Here is a 24,833-nt window from a genome sequence, read left to right on the forward strand (position 1 = left end):
TACAGATCAGTTTTATTTCTATATAGTCTCTCTTTTGCAAACAATCAAAAGATTTTTTTATTAAATTAGAAAAAAAAGAATTCAAATTATCATAAAAAGAATAATATCGTACATCATGGTGTTTTAAATACATTTTTTAATTATGCAAATTCATCTACCCTGAAAGGCATAATTATCTTATCGGCTTTTTTCTAGCAGTTTATTCTCATGTTCAACAAAGTAAGACATTTGCTGTTCAAAAATAATGTATAAACCGAATTTGTTAACGTTTTCTAATTTTTGGTTAACACAAATGCTATGATGCTTATGACAGCATCATTATGTATATCATTACCAATACAATAATAATTGCGATTTTTTTTTTTTTTTTTTTTTTTTTTTTTTTTTTTTTGATAATTCTTGGGAAATATAAATGTATGCATGTAGACATGAATAAACTGTTGTCAATAAAGTTGAAATAACTCTTCTTTCCTCTATTCATGAAAAGTTTGTGAAAATATAGTTTATTCTTGATAGATAAAGTTTATTTCGTCTCGAAATTTGTTAATTAATCTAAAAGAGTCTTAGAAATGGATCAAGAGGATATAACTTTTATCGTTCAGAAATAAAACACATTGCCACAATCATTTACTGGGAATTTGATGAGAACAGCTTATACCACTACTGTATACACGTCCAAATGCTTTCTTAGCAGTCAGATAACATTGAAATAATCAACAAATTATCTCAGGGAATCATGCAACGTAGGGCCGCTTATCGACAATGTTTATCCAGTCATCACAAAGACTTTTAGAGAATTTATTGCACAGGCTTCATTTCATCTTTAAGAAATATAAACAATTTTCCGAAGGGTCAAGCGGGGGCGTTTCACAAAACTTGTCATCGGTGAACAATGACAGTTTTTGTTATGAGCTACTGAAATCCTTGCTTCTGATTGGTTATCAGCAGATTTGTCACTGATTTTTGTCATTTATAATTGAAAAGAGAATTTATTGCAAAGGCATTATTTCACCTTTAAAAAATATAAACAATTGTCCGAAGGGTCCAGGGAGGCGTTTGACAGAACTTTTCATCAGTGACCAACGACATTTTTTGTTATAAGCTACTGAATTCCTTGCTTCTGATTGGATATCAGCAGATTTGTCACTGATTTTTGTCATATGTCATTGAAAAAACGCTGCGTGAAACGGGTACCAGGTTACTTATGCTGATGCGAGTTCCTTCATGACATCCTCTGTGATGTGATCCTTCAGGCATTCCAAGGAATATTTCCACAGAATCTCCTGCTTTTCCTTGTTACTGAAAAAAAAGGAAATTAATTAAGTTATGGCAGGTAGGGCATACTTTCTTTAAATGTCGTGTAAAAGGCCGGGTCGATATTTACTTTGATATTGTTCAAGGGCATTACCTAGTACGTATACTTTTATGTTTATACTTTGTAATACCTCTACTTCGTTATATTGTATCATTTTGTACACTTTTAGTGCACGTTTTGGGGGAATAAATTTCAAATTAAAAACATTATATTAACTTATATGAAGTGAAAATTTTCTCGTCTGTAGATTTCTCGACGCACACGTACGTGCACGTATTCGCTTGCACGCGTAAGGTTCTACTGCAGTTCCTTGAGGTAGGTCTTTATGTGGTTCCCACTAACCAATCATGTCAAGAGTAGAATTCAGGATTATCTTTAATATTTTGTTATGATTTACCATTTCAATTCATTGCTATAATTATTTCTTTCAGTCGACTCGCCCCTTTTAGCAGAAAATTGAGATCTGGAAAATATGAAAACCAATTTTGCGAGCTTTCCCATTCTGTCACAAGTCAGTTTAGAAGAATATGAAAGAGAAAATAGGTCTTTACCCTGATATGGGGATTGATCTTCAAATGCCTTCAGTTTCGAAGTATGACCAACATTATCCGTATAGAGAGCTGGTCCAAAACTGCGTGCCAGACGTGTATGAAGTCCAATATACACATTTATGTGAATGTGACCTCTCTTTAGCAAGAACTAGTCAATTTCAAACAAATTTACTGATTCCAAACCATTACAGACCCACACTGTTTCTCAAGGACTACATGAATCAAAGTTTCCAATTGCTTTCACAATGTAATTACAAGGTGGCAAGCCCATGGTATATTTGGTAAATTTCGTGTCCCATACGTCACCAAGTAGTGTAAAGCTCTGAGCATAATAATGGCATTAAAAGTGTCTTTTCATTCCACCGTTGGACTGATAAAAACCTCTCAATACAATCATGAGATATTTACTAAAATCTTGGATGCAGCTTGTGATGTACGGGACAAAGGCTTACACTTGTCCAACACCAGAACTCAGTATTACCTTTAACATTCGGGTTAAAGCCTACGATCAAGGTAGTGCAGGCGGCTTAGTTCGAATCATTCGGTCGTCGCGTTGGGTCAGATGGTATCGTTATCTGACCTTTGGTGAAAATGTGCCCCTTTGTTCACGGAATGTCGGGAGGTAGTGTTTTTGAAATAAACCCTGGTCTACAAATGGTTTGGTTCAATTTACAGGACAATTTGTGAAAACCCTACAACAAAACTACGAAAGATCCTGTAACGCGACCACCAGACCGAACGTGATGACCCGATGGTTCGAAGTAAGCCATGCAAACGACATGTTTGTTATACCTTGCCATGGCATTAACACTTTTGGGCTTTGAGCTGTCAAAGAAGAGGGCAGTCTTATCGTCGTAGGCCGGGTTAGCGGCGGCGTGGAGAGATGTCAATGCACCGTCGAATGGAGTCCGCAACAGTTCTTCGTTAAACACGAGAAAATATGTTACGTGAGGGATGTATTAAGTTATCAATATGATATTCAACAACGTGGTAGTTAAACAAATGTAATTTGGGAAAATGAAATTGACATTAATTATGTTTGGGGGGTCAATTAAAAACAATGACAGAAGAAAATATAATGTACTCTTTCCTAGTTTCTTCATGAACGCAAAGTTAGTTCCAACTGCGGTATATATTTATCATATTCCATGTTGATTATAATGCAATAGCAATGAGAAAAGCCTAAACTCAATTAAAAAAATAAATTAATTGACCACTTTGAAGGAAAAAAAAGATGGTTTCTTTCCAAAGTATAATCAGAGGAAATGTTCAACTATTCTACTCATGATGTTGCAAGTAAAAAAAAAGTGGAAGGACTTTTCTTTAATATCCATCTCCCCTTAATTAGTTTGAAGAAGAAAACATCTAATACTTACTCCTTCCCGCGCCGCTAAAAAGTTTCACGTACCCCGGTACCTGCTGCCCGTCACGCGATGCAAGCTCTGTGTTGACGACACCGGGGTGCAGCGAAAACACGTTGACCCCTGACCCTTCTAACCGTTGAGCCAATGAGAACATGTGCATGACCTGTGGGCGTGTGTGATAGACGCGTTAAAATGCTATCTTTCACAATGTTCGTGGTAATTGTTGTTACGAATACATTTATGCATATTCAAAGGGATAGTTGAGTTCTTGTTTAAGACCGCAAATGCCTTCAAAATGCATGGTTATTGCTCTTATTCTTATTCATTACATATCTAGGACCTAGAATTGCTATGAAGCTAATTTTAGACCTCAAAATGTGTACAATTTAAATTAAATACGAGTAAGCCTACCAATTCAGCTCCACATTCAAAAAAATATTATGACCGTTAAGTAAGTAATTGATTAATAATACCAATGCACGGGCCGGCTGGAGGTTCGTATTGACCAACATAAAAAGTCAACAAAAAGTCAACATTGGCATTGACTGGAATAGCACGTATAAGGCGGAATTTCGTTTTTCAACGGCTGGTTCAAAATGATCGAATATTATTTGTGGTGCACGAGAAATATTATAAATTGTTATATTTATGGAAATTTCAGCCGTCTCTGAATCGATTTTGATCAAACAAAGATGATTTCGTCATTTAAATGGTATTTTCTTTCAATTTTGCCACTCAGTTTTTCATTATCTCACAACAAAATTGTTTGTGTAGCACCCTCTGCAACAAAACTCAACTATCCCTTTAAGAATACATTTATTATGCATGTATACGAATCAGAAATTCATGCATATTCATGAATATATCAATGCATAATCATGAATACATGTATGCATATATTCAGTAATAGATTTATGCATTTTTATGAATATGTAAATGTTGTGGAGACGGAATCAGAATTGGGATAGGGAACGTTTCAATAACCGGTATAACATGAATATATAAGTACAGCATTTGTCCATAGTTGAGAATAATCTGAGCGTTGTGGCGTGCGCCTGTAATTCAGCTAACAATGGAAGTTACAAATTAATTCAGCTGAGAACGTAAGTATGTAATCCCATAGGATTTTGTGTGCCAAAGTTGATTTTTTTTTTATTTTATGCTGTTTTGGCTTCAAAAGGGTCCCAATTGGCCAAAAATGATGGGGTTCAAATTTTCAGACCCCTCCTTCATTTCCTGGGGGTCCATATTGGGCGCCGAAATGTCATATATAACGCGCAATAGGGAAATTTGGTGTCTTTGGCAAAATTTGAACCCCATCAATTTCTGATAGCTTGGACCCCAATCAATCCAAAAATGCAACAAAAAAAAATCAACTTTGGCACACAAAACCTACGGGAGCTGTTTTAGTGACATACCACACTATGACGTTAAAGGTCGTTCCCCAGATGTAAATAATCATAAATGATTAGTACACGTCTGTAAAAACTCAATTACACACACACACACACACTGTGTTTGTGTGGGGGTGGTCAATGTGTATGATCCGTTAGATCGTTTAAGTCTTATCACGCCACAGGGCTATTCCCCATTGTGCCAAGCCCCAAATCCCCCGTGCCAGGTTGTTCTGGAGATAATCTGATTAACGCGGTGGTTCTATGAAGAGCGAGTGCAAAATACACAGCACAGTCCAATGAGCATGAACAATAACTGCTATTACGAATGCTGCATTGCACGCACATGGCACTCAAGCGAAGGCTCTCTCGCATGTACAAAGAACTATAACGATAGCGTGCATGAAGCTGTGATATATCTTTGTTTGAACCCTACACGCCGTAATTACGAACATGTATACATTCAACAAATAAATTGTAAATTTGTTTGTTGTGCCTTAATGTATAAACCCAAGAATGGAAGGTGGATTTGTTGCAGTAGGACTTTAGTTCAATGCGTTTAGATGTAAGCTTTAATACATCAAATTGTTAAGAAACACGAATCGGGACAAATAAAATGTTCACATGATTACAATATTACAAAACGTGGTAGGGGTATGAATAATTTAGTTGTTAACTGTATATCAGAGCCAAATATTATCGAAAAACCTCCTTTGTGAATTCGGGCCATATAGTTCTCTAATGACGGTAGCCTCATGGGTTGAAATACTGGGCCTCGTTTCATGAAACCGTCATAAGTACAAGTTTGCCGACATTCGTGTGAATTGCAGATGTTACTATTAACATGTTTCAACTTTCGTAAAACAGTGCCCCGTTCTTCTTCGATCACATTTTTATCATTGAAAACGCAGCTGAATTGTACATTATTAACCTATGTCGCATATGTTCAGGGGCCCGTTTCATAAAACTTGTTATCTATAACAACTGCTAAATTTATATGACAAATTTGCTCTCAGCCAATCAGGTGCCATGATTTTAGTATCTAATAACAGTAGCTTGTAACTTTTTATTGATATCAAGTTTTATGAAACCGGGGCCAGGTTTTGCAGGTCTAATGCACTGAAGGTAGCAGATTGGTACATCATGGAGGAAGCATTTTTGTCGTATTTTAAAGTCAACTCCTACTTGTATTATGTATTGGTATATTATGTGAAAGGCACATTCATGACTGAAATGAATACCTGATATAGTTTGGAGTTGTAATATCCTTTTCCTCTGTCATTCTTTGTCAAATAATACAGATCACTGTGTTTCCATGACTAAAATTAATACCTGATAGCATTTTGAATTGGAGTATCGTTTTCCTCTGTCGTTGTTCTTCAAACACTGCAAATCGCTGGCATTCCAGTTGGCAAAGCTATACAACGAGGAAGACACCGAAACGATCCGGGCACCGGGACCAGAGCTCTTCAGGACGGGCAGGAGGTGGAGGATGAGAAGGAAATGAGAGAGATAGTTGATTTGGAAATGAGGCTCGTATCCGTCAGACGTCAGTTCTAAGGGAAAGAGATAGAGGTATTGATAATGCCTCAGTCACGCTTTTGCATATTTAGCTTGCGTTGAGCTGCGTATTTATGGCAAGCCGTTTTAACATTTATTCCTTTTTCTTGATATCAAGAAATCGAATTCTCAAAAGTTCATTTGAAAATTTATTAAGACATATGTTAAAATTATTTGTAGGTTTGTATACAATGTTATAAATTATGTACAATTTGTCTTTATGAGAGAAATGAATAAAAACCTAGGAAAACAAAAAAAGACCGAACTAAATATTACATTAGCTTGACTGGTCAAGAATTGATCGGTTTGGAATCGGTGTGGAGTCGATTTGGCCGTGTGACTAACGTATTAATTATCTGGTGCATAATACGTGTGTACGTATGTACGTGAGAGATTTAAACCTTGGATTGATAGTCAAGTGAAAGAAAAACTATACCACGACTCTTTCTGTCATATGTGGGCATTTTAACTCATAGCCTGCCATAAGGCTGCATGCACGCTATCGTTATAGTGCTTTGTACATGCGAGAGAGCCATCGCTTTAGTGCCATGTGCATAAAAGCACGCATTCGTAATAACAGTTATTGTTCATGCTCATTGGACTGTGCTGTGTGTTTTGCACTCACTATTCATAGAACCATCGTGTTAATCAGATTATCTCCAAAACAACCTGGCACGGGGGGATTTGGGGCTTGGCACAATTGGGATTAGCCCTGTGGCGTGATAAGAGTTAAGAGCAATCAAAGATTAGTGAGGCCGCAATTTGTCCGCATCATTTAGAATAACGAACCTTCGATAATACACAAGCTTTGTGTCTAAATAAGTTCCCCATATTTCACATTATATCCTGCATAAAAAATGTATTGGTTTCGGGGTTGGTTGAGAGCTTTTCACGTGATCAGAAAAATGTTAACCATTTCAAGGTTGCTCTGAAAAAGTACTACTTGGGAGTTAACATTTGTATTTATACAATTTTTTTTTTTTTTTTTTTTGTTAAATGTCAATACATTTTTCTTTTCTGAAAATTTGTTTTTGATGCAGGATATAAAAAATACACTCTGTCTTCTTTTCGAGGTACTGGTTAAAACTATGGGCCTCGTCGACTCCAATAGTTTTAACAAGAACCTATCAAGACAGTGTATATGTGTATACTATTATTACATGTGTATCATTGCTTTTACCATGCATTCTCTCGCTAAATCTTATGTACGAGACTATTTTGTTACGCAAAGTTCTCATCAAAGCTTTCTTACCTTCTGGGCCAAACATGATACCGGCATTGCACACAAGAACATGTAGAGGAAGACCCTTGCTCTTGTAGGCTTCAACGAAGGTCATCGTACTTTCTAGTGACCCTAGGTCAAGGGCCATGAATTCAACGTTGAGGTCATCGGCCTATTGTGCAGGTTAGACATTTTAACAGTTCAAAAAGAGTCATTGCTAAAATATATTTTCAGTCTGATATTACTGTATTCATGTAGTGTTCTTACTTTATTGTTATAATTATGGGTATTCATTATAACGACATGTGCGTTTATAAATTCCTTTCATCACGCCCCCCCCCCCCACACACACACACACACACAAACACCGCCCACACACACGGATAACACATCCGTTGTCCTGCCATGGCTCCGTATACTAACCTTTATTTGTACTTTCTGCTTTTTCGGATCTGTTTTCTCTTCAACATGCTCCTTTTTCATTCGTTCAATGGCCTAGAAAAAAAGAATTTTCAAATATCAAATTAACAATAGCAACCATCTATTTATCTGTGTCCCATAGCTTGGAGGCCGTTGGGTGCGACAATGAAATTGACTTTGAGACACAGGTTTTCCATAATTTTCTTCAGCTGTTCTGGATATAGCTGCTTAAATAATAATAATAATAATAATAATAATAATAATAATAATAATAATAATAATAATAATAGCAAGTTTTCATATAACGCTTGGGGTCTATTCGCTATTCATAAGGACCGCTATTCATAAGGTCCGCTATTCATAAGGACCGCTATTCATAACGTGTAAATTCCCGTACTTCCGGGTCCGCTATTCATAATGGCAAAAGAGGGTCACTATTCATAATGAAATAAGGTTCGTTAATCATAAGAACCGCTATTCATAACGTGAGATGAGGGTCGCTATTCATAATTCATATTAAGGGTCATTAATCATAAGGACCGCTATTCATAATATGAAATCAGGGTCGCTATTCATAATACGACGAGAGGGTCGCTATTCATAATACGAAATAAGGTTCATTACTTATAAGGGTCGCTATTCATAACACGGGAAGAGGGTCGCTATTCATAATAGGAAATGAGGGTCGCTATTCATAATAGGAGAAGAGGGTCGCTATTCATAATAGGAGAAGAGTGTCGTTATTCATAATAGGAGAAGAGGGTCGCTATTCATAATAGGAAATGAGGGTCGCTATTCATAATAGGAGAAGAGGGTCGCTATTCATAATAAGAAATGAGGGTCGCTATTCATAATAGGAGAAGAGGGTCGCTATTCATAATAGGAGAAGAGGGTCGCTATTCATAATAGGAAATGAGGGTCGCTATTCATAAAAGGAGAAGAGGGTCGCTATTCATAATAGGAGAAGAGGGTCGCTATTCATAATAGGAGAAGAGGGTCGCTATTCATAATAGGAAATGAGGGTTGCTATTCATAATAGGAGAAGAGGGTTGCTATTCATAATAGGAGAAGAGGGTCGCTATTCATAAAAGGAGTAGAGGGTCGCTATTCATAATAGGAGAAGAGGGTCGCTATTCATAATACGAAATGAGGTTCGCTATTCATAATAGGAGAAGAGGGTCGCTATTCATAATAGGAGAAGAGGGTCGCTATTCATAATAGGAGAAGAGGGTCGCTATTCATAATAGGAGAAGAGGGTCGCTATTCATAATAGGAAAAAGGGGTCGCTATTCATAAAAGGAAAAGAGGGTCGCTATTCATAATAGGAAATGAGGGTCGCTAATCATAATAGAAGAAGAGGGTCACTATTCATAATAGGAGAAGAGGGTCGCTATTCATAATAGGAGAAGAGGGTCGCTATTCATAATAGGAAATGAGGGTCGCTATTCATAATAGGAGAAGAGGGTCGCTATTCATAATAGAAGAAGAGGGTCGCTATTCATAATAGGAAAAGAGGGTCGCTATTCATAATAGGAGTAGATGGTCGCTATACATAATAGGAGAAGAGGGTCGCTATTCATAATAGGAGAAGAGGGTCGCTATTCATAATATGCAATGAGGGTCGCTATTCATAATAGGATTAAGGGGTCGCTATTCATATCATATATTCATTTCTCTTCAAATCCTCTTCTTTCTCTAATAATTTAATGAAACATCAAAGCTTCCACGTTTTGCGCGGGAGGGGGGAAACTGAATTCAGACAAGGATTAAGAGTCGAGAATGGAACAACGAATCACCTTCTTTCTCTAATAATTGCATTAAACAATGAAAGGTCAAAGCTTACGCGCTTTGCGCAAGAGGGGGAATAGAATTCAGACAATTATTAAGAGTCGAGAACGGTACAACAAATCGTAATTTTTCTCTAATAATTAATGAAAGGTAAAAGCGAGGGGGAAAACTGAATTCAGACAAGGATTAAGAGTCGAGAATGGTACAATAATTTTTCTAATAATTAATGAAAGTTCAAAGCTTTCGCGCGTAATGGGTGGGGGAGGGGAGGGGGGGGGGGGACAGCAAGCTACCCGAATATGAATTTTTGATATCTTTTCTCGTTTATCTTGGTGATAAATAACACTTTCACAAAAAACATATAATGCTCAAATTTTTGCTCGCTCGTTTCGCTCACAAGCAGAATTGTGAACTAGAAAATAATCGGGCAAGAGGCTTTAGCCCCCCCCCCCCCCCCAGATGAAAATGTCAAAAAAATGTATATCTTAAAAACGGGGAATGTTGATATCGGACAAGAGACGTGAAGTGAGCTTGCTCCCCTTTCCAAAATTGTTCCTGCTTCTAGGTACCCGTATCGTGCTTCTAATATGACCTTGTCAGTATTGGTTTGTTGAGTTGAAAAAACGGTCTGCGCATTTTTCAAATTTCCGTCCCCCCCAATTGGAAAATTCTGGATCCGCGCCGGGGCGTACTGATGGGGAGGGGGGGGGAGCTCGGGGGATCGGTAGATACTGGGCTTAGGTCCAATTGTCAGGTCCAATTCCGCTCAGTAATTTGTAGGTCCATAAGTCCTAATAAAAATTACTTTCTACAAAAACATTATTTTCGTATAAACAATTACTAGTTTCTTAAATAGCAAGCTAAAATGGATAATGGGCCTGCTTGGCGTACTTAATATCTCAGTGGCGTAGCCTGGATAAGATCAGTCGGGGGCAGGGTGATGGGGCAAGATTTCCAACAAGGAGGAAAATTTACGATAGGATTACATGTGTGTTATGTTTTACTTTTTTTTCGTCACCACATGAGCGGGGGTTGGCTCTATATAATTATCAAAGATAACAGATAAAATATAGTTACTTTATAAAGAGACAACTATTCAGGGCTATATATCGCCCCCCTACAGGACCAGGAACGTAGCCGAGGGGGGGGGGGCGTATTATGAATAGCGAACCTCATTTCGTATCATGAATAGCGACCGTCTACTCCTATTATGAATAGCGACCCTCTTCTTCTATTATGAATAGCGACCCTCTTCTCCTTTTATGAATAGCGACCCTCTTCTCCTATTATGAATAGCGACCCTCTTCTTCTATTATGAATAGCGACCCTCTTCTCCTATTATGAATAGCGACCCTCATTTCTTATTATGAATAGCGACCCTCTACTCCTATTATGAATAGCGACCCTCTACTCCTATTATGAATAGCGACCCTCTTCTTCTATTATGAATAGCGATCCTCTTCTCCTATTATGAATAGCGACCCTCTTCTCCTATTATGAATAGCGACCCTCATTTCTTATTATGAATAGCGACCCTCTACTCCTATTATGAATAGCGACCCTCTTCTTCTATTATGAATAGCGATCCTCTTCTCCTATTATGAATAGCGACCCTCATTTCTTTTTATGAATAGCGACCCTCTACTCCTCTTATGAATAGCGACCCTCTTCTTCTATTATGAATAGCGACCCTCTTCTCCTTTTATGAATAGCGACCCTCTTCTCGTATTATGAATAGCGACCCTCATTTCTTGTTATGAATAGCAACCCTCTACTCCTATTATGAATAGCGACCCTCTTCTTCTATTATGAATAGCGATCCTCTTCTCCTATTATGAATAGCGACCCTCATTTCTCTTTATGAATAGCGACCCTCCACTCCTATTATGAATAGCGACCCTCTTCTTCTATTATGAATAGCGACCCTCATTTCTTATTATGAATAGCGACCCTCTACTCCTATTATGAATAGCGACCCTCTTCTTCTACTGTGAATAGCGACCCCCTTCTTCTATTATGAATAGCGACCCTCATTTCTTATTATGAATAGCGACCCTCTTCTCCTATTATGAATAGCGATCCTCTTCTCCTATTATGAATAGCGACCCTCATTTCTTTTTATGAATAGCGACCCTCTACTCCTATTATGAATAGCGACCCTCTTCTTCTATTATGAATAGCGACCCTCTTCTCCTATTATGAATAGCAACCCTCTTCTCCTATTATGAATAGCGACCCTCATTTCCTATTATGAATAGCGACCCTCTTCTCCTATTATGAATAGCGACCCTCATTTCTTATTATGAATAGCGACCCTCTTCTCCTATTATGAAGAGCGACCCTCTTCTTCTATTATGAATAGCGACCCTCTTCTCCTTTTATGAATAGCGACCCTCATTTCTTATTATGAATAATGACCCTTATGAATAATAACCCTTACGAATAACGACCCTCATTTTGCATTATGAATAGCGACCCTCATTTTGAATTATGAATAGCGACCCTCATTTCGTATTATGAATAGCGACCCTCTTTCTGTGTTATGAATACCGGCCCTTTTGTAATATTATGAATAGGGACCCTTATGAATAACGACCCCGTTTCCCTATTATGAATAGCGACCCTCTTCTAATATTATGAATACCGACCCTCTTCTTTGATTATGAATAGCGGTCCTTACGAATAATGACCCTTATGAATAATGACCCTTTTCTCCAATTATGAAAAGCGGACCTTATGAATAGCGGTCCTTATGAATAATGGACCTTATGAATAGCGGACCTTATGAATAGCGGTCCTTATGAATAGCGACATTGACCCTAACGCTTTTCAGGACCGAAGGCCCTCTCGAAGCGCTTCACAGTTAATTACCCCGGTCATCGGATTCAGGCTTACCCGCACAAAATATATGCACATTCTCTACTCCCTGGGGAAGCATTCCAGCCAGGCGTCATTTAAATGACATTCACGTTCATTGTTTAATATCATGAAGTGCTCGGAAAATAGCGATTAAAATAGCCGAGTGGTCTTTTCATAATCATTAAACAAATGATTATTAAATGATTTGAGATGTTCATTCTCATCTACATTTTCTCACATACCGGTCATTACCAAGGACTTTTAACAATGAAAGTAAAGACAGTATGAAATAAACATACGTTTTTTGTTTGTCCTTTTTTCATATAAATCGGTAAACCCAGGTGTATTGTACTAAGTGTGCATATTCAGCTTGGCCAAAAATTGAACACATGTTTAAAATCAAAACATGATAACGATCATCGATTTAATATCAGAAGACATCATAATAGGATCAGCGACGATGCTACAGACTTAGTACATGAGGCACATGCCACCCTCCCCATTATAAAGAAAAAGAAAACGGGGAAAGGAGAGAAAGTGGAAGGAAGAAGGAGAAATGTGAGTGGAACGAGGAAAGAAAGAAGATCTGTTGTGAAACTAAAGCGGAAGATCACACGGCCTTTCGTAGATTTGCAGTAGGGTTATCGCATAGTGTCATTTGGACCAAACCATTTGTAGATGAGAGGGGTCTATTTCACGCATATTAACCCCATACCTTTCGTGAATAAAAGGACATGTTTTTACCAAAGGTAGGGTAACTCGACCACCCCACCCGTCGTGATGGCACGATGATTCAAAGTAAGCCCAATCTAAGTGGGCCAAAGTGCAGATTATCGTAAAGCCCCTCCGCACTTGTAAACTAATCGCTCCCTCTATATAGAAAAAAAATCCTAAGCGGAGCCCAAAGGTCCCCCATATCCTAATTTTATTATGTTAATTGAGAGCTGAGTTGATGAGATGACCATCTGTCGGTGACCATGCTTGGAGGTCTAATCCGTCATGGCCAAACTATTGCAGACAGGCTTTAACGTCTCACCTCGGTTGCTTTAGACTCTGATCGGCATGCTACAATGACCTTTGCCCCTGCTTGAGCTAGTGCCTTGGCCGTCTCATATCCAATCCCTGACAGAATACAAACAGAAGGCAATCATTAAAGGTAATACAAAGTTTTTGGACATTTTGAAAATTGGGTGGATAGTGATTCCTTACAATTTGATATATTTAGACGCCCCTGCCGATGTTTTGTAAGCACCAGACGGTCAATCCCCTAAAAAACTTCTGTTTTCGAGAAAAATTGAATATAAAAATTTACCGGTGCTCCCATTTTGATAAATTTCAAATAGCGCCTAATGCCGTTCAATGATAGCTGCGACCATGAAATGTTCAGAATATGTAGTTGTGATATATAATTTCAAACGGGAATAGCTAATCGGTCGATTTTAGTCAAGAAACATTATTTTATAGCTTGATCAATATCTTGAACTTGAGAGGGAGCTATACAACATGAAGAGTTTATTATTTATAGTTTCATAACTTTAGCCTCGATTTCAACCGCGACAACGATCACTGAATATTGTAGGATTGCGAATGCTTCCATTATCTTCATTTTAACCAAATTCGTGAACCCATACCAAAACGTTGTATTACCTTTAATCAATGTGTTGATATTGAAAACAAAATACCTGTGTGTGTAGAACTAGTCAGTGAAATACGAGAGAAAAAATGGTCATTATACACCCTTTTACAGTCAAGGCCGCCATTTTAATTTGCGAGTAAACATTGCGTCATCGATGATGCGCATGTACTGTTGCGTCACTGCCTGCGCTGTGCGCTCACACCATACTGAATATTTAATTACTAAACTATTACTTAATTTAAGATGGCACCTTTTACGGTTACAAGAGTGCGCATGCGCTGACGTTAAATTACGAGTAAACAAAGTTCTTTACTTATAATTTAAAATGGCGCCTATGTCAATATGATGTGAGCGCACAGCGCAGGCAGTGACGCAACAATAGATGCACATCTGAAAATATTGATGACGCAATGTTTACTCAGAAATTAATTTGGCGGCCTTAACAGTGAAAGGGTGTAATGTAGTTCTGGCCTCGCAGCACAAATGCGACGACACGTACAGAACTGTTATTCTGTAAATGTAGACCTATATGTACTTGGCAATGACTCATAGTCTAGAGAATTCAATTTCGTTTGTTTAGCTGTTCACTAAGGCCTGAATTCACAAAGGAGGTTTGTCGACACACCTTAGTTTGCGTACGTCATATGACGCGTTTTTACGCGTTTTTTTACAAACCTGGTTTGTAAAGAACAAAAGGAGGTTTGGCGAAACAAAAGGAGGTTTGTGGACAAACCTCCTTTGTGAATTCGGGCCTTAAAGTATGGTTCACACAGCGAATCCTTGCCATGGCTGTAACCACCCATTTAGTATTACCTCATTTATTTATACCATGAATGTTGACGTATACAGAATTGGTGAATAATGTATTGAGTGGTATAATAATAATATTCAGCTTTTATATAGCGCTGAATACATCTACGATGTATTGACACCCCCCCCCCCCAAATACATTATAAATGAATAACATTAAGAAAATTGTCGGAAACCAATTTTTTTTCTATTCACAACGGTACGGCCCATAGTATCCTGCGTATGGTTGGTCCAAAGCCACATGTCTCTCTTTCTGTCATATTAACCTCATATGATAGATTTTATGTAGATCATTGTATTTCTGAATTTGGCTATTGAAATAGCTTTAAATCGAAAATACTCCCTTTCGAATAGATATAAAGGCATCTAGTTTGGTGTTTTTTCTCAAACTGAAAAGGTAAAATTTATTAAAAAATAAAAGACATGTAGCTAAAGAGAATGAAAATAGAAAAAATGTATCTTTTGAAATCAGTGATGTGCAATATCTTACCTGTATTTGCTCCTGTTACAACGATCGTCTTATCAACAAGATTGACCTCTGGAAGACTAGGTTGTGACCCCATTGTGACCTTTGACATTAAATGTACGATTTGGGAATAAAAGTGATACTGATTTGACAATAACAATCACTACGATGCTGATGAAAATGTTATTCTAAAGTACTCGAATTGTGGATATATTTATCAACCAAAACCACAACCGAGGAATAAATAAACGAGTGGACAATTTGAGGTATTTTCAACAAAGCCGTTGAAGCAAAGATCACATGAGTATGTTACTTTTCTTTCTTTCAGTGAAATATAAAGTTACTTGTAGGGGCGGAGTGTGATATGCCTTATATGCCACCATTATCAGAGTCAACGTTCAGTTGAAAGAAAATTAGATCAGAATTAATTTCCTTCAGGCTTCATCCACCTCCCCTTCTCTCTCTCTCTCTCTTTCTCTCTCTCTATCTATTTTGTATACATACTTGTATGTCACAATCTTTTCAGAACATTATTTTAAAATTGACAGGAAGTTTACTCTTTGTCTTCTTTGTTTGTCTTTCTTTCTTCTTTTCTTCTATTCTTCTTTCGTCTTCATGTCGAAACACATGTATTGCAAATGTAGAACGAACAAATTAGGAGAAGGTAGATTTGGGGTCATATCATGTTAAACAATAGCGCCGATTGTCAAAACAAGAGTAACAGCAACCACATTATCTAAACTTAAACTAGCAGAAGTAGTGTGCTAGCTTTAATAAGCTATTTGCCAATTACTGCAAGCTTTATGCCAAATTTTAAGAAACCAAATATACTCCAATATACAGACAAAATGAAATATCTTCATGAATTAAATCACATGCCATTAATAACTTGAACTACAGTTAGATGAACTAGACGAGTGTTAACTACTATAGGTACCGATATATAAATAGGATATGTGTTTGATATATAGATTTATGTTTGCTACTCATCAAATATGGACACAATGTCACAAACGAGAATAAACCAATCACTCATCCATTATATGATATGAGAGATATTCCCTTGCATTCGATCGGCATATTGCATGGGAAATCGCACGCATACACAAGGACGGCAATGCTCTGCACTTTGAACACAAGAATTGAAAACATACATAGATATGTGTTTGCTAGCCATCACAAATGTCAGACAATGTCGCTCATCCATTATATGCGAGGTATAGAGTGGTGAAGTGTGACCTCATCAAAAATCTATTTTTAGAATTTCTCCAAAAAAAATCTTCATTTTCCGGAAGAGCATCAAAGTAATGTCCAATGTTCACTATTGGCTGAGATATGACCATCTGAATAAATAGATTTCCTATAGGAACTCGGTGTTAAATTGCTCTGGCTCGTAATATTATGAACCAGAGCAATATAACACTGAGTTCCTGTAGGAAAACTGTTTATTCACATGTTCATATCTCAGCCAATACATAACATATCCAATTGGTTTTCGATATATGGATATCATTTTTGATGCTCTTTCGGAAAATAAAGAAAAAATTGGAGAAAAAAGGTATATTTTTATGATTTCACAGCTTTGGTACTCTATACTCTCTCGCATTCGATCGGCATATTGCATGGATATTCGCACAATGTGCACAATGACGGCAACGATCTGCACTTTCTACACACCTGTATATGCTACATAAAATTACCAAGTGCTATACTTCATGCTGGTCTATATGTAAAAAACTCAGAGGATAATTATACTCACAGTCACAAAAATATTATGCACCACTGTTGTTGTTGTTGGTTGTAGTTTTTGCGTTCAGTCAAGTTTGACTATTTACGCCTAGTCTGATTCTTTAGTTTAATCAACTGATTATGCACAATGCACGGCAGAGTACAGACGACTTCTACAAGCTGTTGCGCAATCCCACCTATACGCTTTCGAGGGATGTAGATTCGTGAACTCGAGGATCTGTAGATTAATATATGTGTGAATGATGCATACTATAATCGTGCGAGGTTGCATAGAAATGCAGGATTTTACGGAAATGGCTATGGCTGTAGATATGTAGATAGCTGTAGACAGATATCTATTTAGACCTAAAAAAAAAAAAAAAAACGGAAAACCAAAAAATATATATACTCACTCAATCAGCAATACGTACAGTATATTAGCAGGAGAATGACTCGACATTAATACCCGCGCATGTATAATCGACCGCGTACACTATACATCAAAGCAGTATTGACTGATTTTATTTGTTCAGATCATATTCTCGTATTTCTATAGTTCGTTGACCCGGCAGAAATACAAGTCTACTCATACTCAAATATTGGTGTATTGACGCATCTCTCGCAAAGGTGGTGAGGTGACGAGAGTGGGGTCTCCTCCCCCCCCCCCCCATCCCCCCCCCCCCAATTACCCCCCCCCCCCCCCCACACACACACACACACACACACACAAAAAAAAAAAAGCAGAAGAAGGAAAAAGAAAGAAAAAGTTCCATGCCAATGAGAAAAAGAAAAAAAAAGGAAAAGAAAGAAAGAAGGAAATAGAAATTCATAAAAATAAGAGAAAGAAAGACGAGATATAAAATTTCCAAGCCTTGTCACTTTAATAGTCTGATTTTCAGACCATTGTACTGAATGGTTGTACGTTTTGTGCTGCACAAAGATTCAATCAGTTTAAGTTTGGCCATTACAAGAAGTGGGTTATTGATGTAGACAAATGCATGTACCCTTTACAGCTCATGATATGTATGTTATTACCAAAGAAGAAAAAAGACAGTCAGTCACTCAATAGTGTCTGACAGTCAAGAAAACGGGTTTCCTTGCATGATTTGAATATTAGGATACAACTAACGTTATAATTTCACAGATAGGACATACATTACAAATTCATAATTCCTGCAAAGTTCTATATAAATTGATGTTGACTGCAAAAGGGGACATAGTATCTTTAAAGGGAGTATCTCACTGAGCGGCGAATGCTTATGAACGTTGCGAATTTTTGATGTTACGATCAAAAAGAACTTCAGCGATTGTAAGACGGTGTTGCTGAAGTTCTTTTTGATTCGCCAATGCTAGCGACCATCTTATGGTTCCTATATAAAATCGACCCATTGAGTACCAGGCAGGAGTTAGCCCCGGGAGTTAGCAAAATGTCCCTAACATTCGCAAATAGTTGCTAATCTCCGCAAAAACTGTCGCTAACATTTGCTTACAGTCGCTAATAATCGCCAACTGCCTTTCACAAACACTTTCGCAAACATTCGCTCAAATGTTGCTAATTGCCGCTAAACATCGCTAAAAGTCGCTAAATGTCGCAAAGGCGAACCCTGCTTTTCGCCAACATAGGTCATAAAATTTGGCGAATCCAAAAATAGCAACGTTCGTAAACATTCGCCGCTCAGTGAGATAAGACCCTGATTTTTGTTTTGTTCACATGATTGTCAGAAAATGTTTTTTACCAGATAACATCAACTTGTATCTGAAAATGTGATAAATCCTATTTTTGTCTTCCTGTCACAGTATTCTGAGAAAGGCGCGTAATATTTTCTTCCTCTTCTTCTTTTAATGCCTTTTCTTTTTTTTTTCTATCATGGCTTCATATTTTTCCTTCTTTCATCCATCCTTCTTTCTTTCTTTGTCTTTTTTCAATTGTTTTCCGTTCTTTTCTTTGTGAAGATACAAAATGGGGCGAAATAATGATGATTTCCAATCCACGGAAAACGATTATCTCCTGCATTTTTTAATTTGTATATGATTTGTCAACTTCATGCAGGCCCTATGTGTTTTTAGAGGTATAATTATTCAATTGATTATATATTGTGATATATGATTATATTTTTAATTTTGTTGATAATAATTATGTACCTAGTTAGTTTTTTTAATTTAGAAATAAAATCAGACAAACAATATGCCTTTCAATCACCCTCCCTCTTATTTCTCTCTCTCTCCCTCCATCCCTCTCTCTCTCTCATCATCTCCCCTCCCTCCCTCTTCTTCTCTTCTCCTCCCCCTTTCTTTCTCTTTCTCTCGCTCTCCCCTCCCTTCCCATCTCCTCCTCTCCCTACCTCTCTCTCTCTCTCTGCCTCTCTACAACACATACACACATTCAGTATTCCTGCACCGATTGTTCTTTTTTTCTCAACTCCGTTCTTTCTCTCCATCTGCAATCCAATGGGATTTTGTCCAACATTCATCTTTTCACATAAAGTACTCTCTGATTCCTACTATCGTTTTCAGTTATGCATTGTTTTATTTCTCCTCTATGCCATTGTGCCCTTTTTCTCATCTCGACAGTTAATTCAGTTACTATATATGATTTCCCGGTGAAATTCGCAGTTTGTCATTCGAATTCATATACTTTGCATTTAAGTTAGCGCAGATCGGCTTTGCCATGCCAATTATCATTCAATTTTCCCGTTTTGGTAGTTCATTCATGATTTTGGTCGAAGGGTTTCATAAATATACATGCCATTTAATTTAAAAAGTACTCAACGAGCATTCAAATTAATCATCACTTGTCGCGGCGTTAACACCTGTCATTCGTATTCGAAATATGTTTATTGAGGGGGGGGGGGTGAATTCATGCCGTGAAATGAATCGTCTTCTTTCTCGAATAATTTAATGAGACGTCAAAGCTTCCGCGATTTCCTGCACCCACCCCCTGTAAATAATTTGCACGGTTTGCGTGCTTACTACCGGCCCCTAAAATAAAATCCTAGCTACGCGTTTGCTATAATACTTATATTTTTTCAAAGTTTGTAGACATTGGCATTGATATATTTGTCGGTAATTGGTGGCTAGTTTTGTCGATAATTTGTTGCCTCTTCACCCCCTCCCCCCCCCCCCCCCCCCCGCCAATGAAAAAGGTCTAGCGACGCCTTAGCTTTCAGGCTCCTTGTATTTCAAAATTCCCACTCATTTTCATCCCAACACTTGACAATTGTGAACAACATTACTATTCTGGGTTCTTGTTCATGTTCTTGATTGGCCGTTAAATCAAATTTAAAAGAAGAAAGATGAATCTGGGTTCAAAAGTGTAGGTCTATATATTGCACATTGAATTTTTTTTTCCATGCAGTCGAGAAATAGATTGGTAAGAAAACGGGGCACGTATTGAATTTAGGCTACGATGTCTTCCTCATCAACACTGTCGTTGTCTTCCTCCTCAGAACTTGAGACGGACTCGCTGGAGCTGAAGCTGTCGCAGGGCCCCTCTTCAGAACTGGAGCTGGACCTGGAGCATTCGATGTCCTCCTCATCAACACTGTCGTTGTCGTCCTCTTCGGAACTTGAGACGGACTCGCTGGAGCTGACGCCGTCGCAGTCTCCCTCTTCAGAACTGGAGCTTGACCTGGAGCAGTCGTCGTCTTGAGCTACCACTGTGTTGATTGCCAGGCATGTCAAGCCCAACACCATAAGGACTAGTACGGCTGTCTTCATGATTGTTTCTGTATGAGGAACAAACAAGGGATACTTTTTTCTTCTTCTTCATTATATAATATTATATACAACTTGCGAATTCATCAAGAATGAACCGTGTGCATACTATTGCGGAACTCGTTACTGAAATCTTATAAGTCATGTCAATATTTATAGAAGAAGAGTTGACTAGTGTAAAAAAAAAAAAAAAAAAAAGTTAAATGCGTATTACAAATATATATGTGATGGTGCTAGAGTTAGAACAAGGGTAACTTAGTTTGAAGAAGGGGAAAGTAATTCCAAATATTATGTTTTAGGTTTAGATACAAGAAACGGTGCAAAACGATCCATCTCTTGTCTAAGGATTTGGGGGATAGTTGGAGTACGACAAGGACAAAATCTTAACGTGTATTGAGAAGTTTTACTCAAGACTATATAGGTCAAATGAGTGTAATGGAGAATTAATATATTCATACATGACATAAGTAGAAATACCCCGTCTAATAGTCACGAGGCAGATGCATACGAAGGGCTCGTTACAATGAAAGAGATACTGAAGCGATAACAAGTATGAAACATAATAAAGCACCAGGGGTCGACGGTTTAAGTGTAGAATTTGATAAAGAATTTTGGTCAGAAGTAAATGATCTGGTTCTTCATAGTTTAAACGAGGCATTTGAGAAATGACATTTAAGCTATTCACAAAGGAAAGGCGTTATTACGTTATTTTTTAAATGTGGAGATAAACAGGAACTTGAAAATTGGAGTCCAATAACTCGTTAAAATATAGACTACAAGATGTTAGCAATGGTCTTGGCTAAAAGATTACTAAATGTGTTAGCAGATATTATTATTGAAGATCAAGTAGGAATTTAAAGGGTCGAAGCGGTATTTATAATGCTAGACTAGTTCAAGATGTGGTTGACTACCATAATTTAACGGTATTTCATACAGACTTTAGAAAAGTTTTTGGCTCGTTGGAATGGATATACATTGACAAGTGTTTGCAGTTATTAGGCAATCCTTTCGGCAATGGATTGAATTGTTATTTTCAAATCCAATGAACTGGGTAATAGTATATTTGTAACAAAAATATTTGGCAAGGTTGTCCCCTGTCTGACCTACTTTTTATCCTGAGTGTCGAAGTTTTAAGCAATAGAATAAGACAGAATATATATATTAACGGTATTACTATCGGGAAAAAAACAATACAGAAATTAAATTTGTACAAGACGTTAAATCTGGAAGAAAGGGAATACAAGTTATTGAAAACTTTGAAAGGGTATCGGGAATATATTTAAATACTAATAAACCTAAAACTCTATGGTTGGGTAAATCTCCTCCCTCAGAGACAATAAAGAATATAAGTTGGTGTGATACTTTTGTTAAATCTCTGGGTATATACTTCAGTAAGAATACATCTTCAGTATGAATATGAATTGGTCTCAAGAAAGATTCATTAAAATACAACAGCTTTTACATTCTTGGAAATGGAGGAATATGACATTAAAAGGAAAAGTACTTATTTTTAAAAGTCTTGTGATTACAAAACTGAATTATACAGTCTAAGTTTTATCGTGCACTATGGAATGGATGAAAGCATATGAAAAATAATGTTATAATTGTTATTGGGTAATAGAGCAAACGTGAAAGAGGAAAACATGATAAATACTCTTCAAAATGGAGGTATGAATATGGTTGACATGTGTACACAATTTATGTCGCTACGAATAAAATGGTTGTTTAGCTTCCTAAGCTTTAAAGAACTCCAAGAAAAGAAAGGGAAATGGAGTTTTGTTTTGTTTTGAGTAGTGGATTGAAAAACTAGGAGGGATTGATATCATTATGAATTGTAAATGTTTACCAAAATATGTGACTTCTTATAGACGAAAAATATCTGATTTCTATTGTAATTTACTTTGTACGTGGTTTACAGTAAAGTAAGTAAATTATCTAAAAGATTTACAATCTGCTTTCAAGTAAATACAGATATATAATTTCGTTTGATCTCATTCAAACATGTGATTAAGTGCTTTGTTCTGAATATTTATTTAAGATGTTAGCTGTGATTTTATCTGAATAAAGATTTATTTCAATAAACAAACAAAAAACAAAAAAAAAATAAGTATGGACAACTTGAACTATTTCTGCACGGTCAGAATGCGATGACTTCTACCGATGTTTTCTGAACTTTAAACATGTACACAATTACAAACTGTGTTAATGACTTCATTGGTACAGAAACAATGAGTTTCTTTGTATAAATACATCCTATGAATATTAATAAATCTGAAATATCTGCAAGATACAAATCAAAATAGCTACCAAATTTATCTGTCTTAAACTGTAAATCATTAGGAAACAAGACCCTAAATTGTGTTAACTCGCTTCGCTCACCCTCAAATAGGCCTACCTATAAAGTAATTGAACACCAGCGTTATTATTCGAAATAAGAATCATCCCAAAACTACAAATTACAAAAAGAAAATATTTAAAAAAAGAAACGTCTACCTCCCCTGATGTACAAATACCTCGCTGTCAGAACATGATTTAAAATTAAAATCCGTTTCCAAAATGAATGTTGCAAGAAAAAGCACTAAAGAATTATCAAAATCATATTATACTTACAATTATTAGTAGACTTGGAAGCTCGATTCAAAGTACTGTGGCTGTATTTGAATTATGATGAAATTATGTTAATTATTCGATAGATATACATTTAAGAGCGTCTCACGATTTATATATTTAATAAGATTTATTGAAATAATATTGTGTAAATAGAAAAGCAAATTGCATTAAATACTGTTGTTATACCCCTAAAACCCCTTTGTGAAATAGGACTTTCATAATTTCCACCCTTATTCATAATGAATGGCCGTACAGAGGATTTTTTTTCCTGTTGAGGACCGGAGGAAAATGCAATGAATTATTGATCATTTTTTTTTTCCTTTTCTCTTTGTTTTCCTTTTTTTTTCTTTGGGGGGCTGCCCCTTTTACCCTAGCCCCCGCCGCGTAAGGTTATGATTTAGTGGCAAAGCAATGGCTTGGTAACTGTGAGGCCCCAGGATCAGAACCGTGTCGATGTGATATACAAGTGCCCTTTTGTGAGGCATTACTGTCAGTTTTGACTTAAGGGCGTAAGTCCACTTTTATTAGCTGATAAGCATAGTAACGCACTTGCTTTAGCAGTCACGCAAAACAAACACTCGCAAATTATTGTTCAATAACATCTGAGAATATACACTATTATCTAGATCTATTGGGAATAAATTCTTGTCAAAATCATTCTAAAAATTTGGGATAAACAAAATTACTCCACCTTTATGACCAACAATGTATTTCTATATTGTTCTATCATTATACTCGACAAACTTGTTGATATTTTTTTTTTATTTTTTGTGGTTTGAATTCCATTTAATAACTCTCTGAAACTCTTCTGCACCATAACTGCCTGTGAATGATACATAATTCAGCATTACAACATACAGATCTGAACTGCATGTAGTTTTACTCATTTTCCAAAATCTAATTTTTGTAACCGTGCAAAACGCTTTCTATAATTGAGCGGGCATATAATCCTAATGGAAGAACTCACCTCTAGGTGTTGTCAGGTCTAAGGAAATTATCGATGTCTGTAGGTGATCCTCTCTTAAGCTGCTATCAATTCAATTGGAGACCGTCGACTTATAGTTGTTCCTTAATGATCTAGCTCTATAAATTTTGATCAAATTGTTCTACCCTTTGCCACTTATACTATGAAGAAACATATGGTATATTAATTTTAAATTCATAATTAAATATTTACATATTCTAACCTTCGCATTTTATCTTATTTACATATTTACATATATTTATACATTTACTACACGATATTACTTTATCTCACATGTCCTTGTACAACATATGTTCTTTTAAAGCCTTTACAAAAAACAAAAAAAGTTTGTTACAAGGCGAAATCAACAGAAGTAAATTCATATAATTTTTATCTCCATCTATAATTACCTAGCATATAGATTGCCTATTT

The 24,833-nt window shown here is 36.7% G+C and overlaps 2 protein-coding genes across 3 annotated transcripts; both read right to left on the reverse strand.

The window, feature by feature from the left end:
• Positions 1–922: 922 nt before the first annotated feature.
• Positions 923–17,617, reverse strand: LOC764683 (retinol dehydrogenase 12). Of its 2 annotated transcripts, none has more exons than XM_030993276.1 (9): positions 17,527–17,617; positions 15,410–15,488; positions 13,510–13,595; positions 7,830–7,901; positions 7,437–7,578; positions 5,957–6,180; positions 3,243–3,393; positions 2,659–2,785; positions 923–1,299 (listed from the first exon to the last, which is right to left on the reverse strand). In XM_030993276.1, exons 2-9 carry the CDS (start codon positions 15,480–15,482, stop codon positions 1,203–1,205), a joined length of 972 nt encoding a protein of 323 aa, XP_030849136.1. In that variant the 5' UTR covers positions 15,483–15,488; positions 17,527–17,617; the 3' UTR covers positions 923–1,202. The 2 variants fall into 2 exon arrangements, with proteins under 2 accessions (XP_030849136.1, XP_030849137.1); XM_030993277.1 differs by lacking the exon at positions 17,527–17,617 and adding an exon at positions 17,145–17,476.
• Positions 17,618–20,268: 2,651 nt separating this feature from the next.
• LOC105446674 (nucleolar transcription factor 1-like) lies at positions 20,269–24,478 on the reverse strand. Its single transcript, XM_011683751.1, has 3 exons — positions 24,405–24,478; positions 23,438–23,478; positions 20,269–20,838 (listed from the first exon to the last, which is right to left on the reverse strand). The coding sequence occupies exon 3, from the start codon at positions 20,828–20,830 to the stop codon at positions 20,510–20,512; it is 321 nt and encodes a 106-aa protein (XP_011682053.1). The 5' UTR covers positions 20,831–20,838; positions 23,438–23,478; positions 24,405–24,478; the 3' UTR covers positions 20,269–20,509.
• Between the last annotated feature and the right edge of the window lie 355 nt (positions 24,479–24,833).

Source organism: Strongylocentrotus purpuratus, unplaced genomic scaffold, assembly GCF_000002235.5.
Source record: "Strongylocentrotus purpuratus isolate Spur 01 unplaced genomic scaffold, Spur_5.0 spur5_scaffold_20, whole genome shotgun sequence".
Lineage (NCBI taxonomy): Eukaryota > Metazoa > Echinodermata > Echinoidea > Camarodonta > Strongylocentrotidae > Strongylocentrotus > Strongylocentrotus purpuratus.

Excerpts from the sequence above, each read along its gene's own strand:
- LOC105446674 (XM_011683751.1), bottom strand. The coding sequence starts at position 20,830 with ATGAAGACAGCCGTACTAGTCCTTATGGTGTTGGGCTTGACATGCCTG.
- LOC764683 (XM_030993276.1), bottom strand. The coding sequence starts at position 15,482 with ATGGGGTCACAACCTAGTCTTCCAGAGGTCAATCTTGTTGATAAGACG. Across the intron at positions 13,596-15,409 it reads TGTAACAGGAGCAAATACAG|GGATTGGATATGAGACGGCC; the intron begins GTAAGATATTGC and ends GTATTCTGTCAG. Across the intron at positions 2,786-3,242 it reads TTTTAGCGGCGCGGGAAGGA|AACTGTTGCGGACTCCATTC; the intron begins GTAAGTATTAGA and ends TGTTTAACGAAG.